This window comes from Leptodactylus fuscus, chromosome 6 (genome assembly GCF_031893055.1).
Source record: "Leptodactylus fuscus isolate aLepFus1 chromosome 6, aLepFus1.hap2, whole genome shotgun sequence".
Lineage (NCBI taxonomy): Eukaryota > Metazoa > Chordata > Amphibia > Anura > Leptodactylidae > Leptodactylus > Leptodactylus fuscus.
Genome location: NC_134270.1, coordinates 7,931,312 through 7,933,364, shown reverse-complemented (window position 1 = coordinate 7,933,364; position 2,053 = coordinate 7,931,312). Strand labels below are relative to the sequence as shown.

At 50.6% G+C, this 2,053-nt stretch overlaps 1 protein-coding gene across 1 annotated transcript; it reads right to left on the bottom strand.

Moving 5' to 3' along the window:
• Positions 1 to 1,078: 1,078 nt before the first annotated feature.
• RNF222 (ring finger protein 222) lies at positions 1,079 to 1,717 on the bottom strand. The gene has a single exon (XM_075278173.1). It carries the CDS (start codon positions 1,715 to 1,717, stop codon positions 1,079 to 1,081), a length of 639 nt encoding a protein of 212 aa, XP_075134274.1.
• Positions 1,718 to 2,053: the final 336 nt, after the last annotated feature.

The window sequence follows — 2,053 nt, the reverse complement described above, 5'->3', positions numbered from 1 at the left end:
CGCCAGCAGCAGAATCCAGTATGGCGGTAGTAATCCAGTAGGTTTAACCAAGCAAGAAGACGCCCAACTCTCTCAGGAATACATCTCCTGCCCTAACCAACCAAGAAGACGCCCATCTCTCTCGGGAATACATCTCCTGCCCTAACCAACCAAGAAGACGCCCATCTGTCTCAGAAATACATCTCCTGCTCTAACCAACCAAGAAGACGCCCATCTCTCTCAGGAATACATCTCCTGCCCTAACCAACCAAGAAGACGCCCATCTGTCTCAGAAATACATCTCCTGCTCTAACCAACCAAGAAGACGCCCATCTCTCTCAGGAATACATCTCCTGCCCTAACCAGCCAAGAAGACGCCCATCTCTCTCAGGAATACATCTCCTGCCCTAACCAGCCAAGAAGACGCCCATCTCTCTCGGGAATACATCTCCTGCCCTAACCAACCAAGAAGACGCCCATCTCTCTCAGGAATACATCTCCTGCTCTAACCAAGCAAGAAGATGCCCATCTCTCTCGGGAATACATCTCCTGCTCTAACCAACCAAGAAGACGCCCATCTCTCTCGGGAATACATCTCCTGCCCTAACCAACCAAGAAGACGCCCATCTGTCTCAGAAATACATCTCCTGCTCTAACCAACCAAGAAGACGCCCATCTCTCTCAGGAATACATCTCCTGCCCTAACCAACCAAGAAGACGCCCATCTCTCTCGGGAATACATCTCCTGCCCTAACCAACCAAGAAGACGCCCATCTCTCTCGGGAATACATCTCCTGCCCTAACCAACCAAGAAGACGCCCATCTCTCTCGGGAATACATCTCCTGCCCTAACCAACCAAGAAGACGCCCATCTCTCTCAGGAATACATCTCCTGCCCTAACCAAGCAAGAAGATGCCCATCTCTCTCGGGAATACATCTCCTGCCCTAACCAACCAAGAAGACGCCCATCTCTCCCAGGAATACATCTTCCGTACGTGGAGGCAACCCACGCTTGGCTTTGATGGCCACCACCCTTGAGACATTGAGTGCACACGTTATCTCCCGGTCCAAAACCTTCAAAGAAGACCATCCTTGTCTTCATGTTTTTTTAACCAACAATATCCATGGAAGAACTGCCGCCAAAACGGCTACGAGAAATATCAGTAATAAGATCATGATCAAAGATGGCGAGCGACAGCAGTTCACCCTGGCGTCTACATGGTGGGTTTCAATGTTGGTGGTGACCACGTCCTCGCTGCAGTCCAAGGGCTGACCTTGGTCACTGATGATGAAGACTTGTGAGCCACATGTATGACCTATGAGGTCTGGGCTGACATCCCCGGGACATGTGCACCTGCAAAGGTCCTGAGGACAGTGTGACCCGGCTGTTTCAGGAATGGGGATGACCAAGGTGTTGGGGTCCCCAACTATGGCAGAATGGGTTAGACAGGAAGGACTGTGAGGAACCTCTAGAATCTGGTTGAGTTCTCCAGATTTTGGTGGCAGGATGAGTCCTCTCTTGCTGAGGAAGGTGACGTAGCGGCACAGCGGGCAGATGATGTTCTTCTTGATGGAACCTTCTTTTTTGGCCGTCATGAGATACTTGACCAGACAGTCGTGGCAGAAGCTATGGCCACAGCTCAACCTCCGCTCAGAGATGTTGGGGTTCTGCAGACGCTCGTAGCACACGGGACACTCATTGGTAGGGGTCTCCTTGCCACTATCTTCCCCCGACATGGCTTTACACTTTGACAAATGTTTCCTACAAAGGAGAATGAAACGTATTTGATAAGATTATGAGGTTTGGCTTCCTATGACTTGTACGTTACTATTATATACTGGTTTATACCTTACGGGGGACACGTCTGTCTGGAGATGTTATAGGGGACCACTAAGGGGACTACTGGTGTCATATGGAGGGAACCATCTCCTAATGGGGAAGTCATGGCTGAAGTGTTTATAGGCAGTGTGGCGATACCATTGTTATGGACGTATTCGGGGGCCTGTTAGGGCAATGTTTGGGGGTCCATCTGTTGGCACTGTCGGGGGAGGGGGAGGGTTGTCTCCCACTAT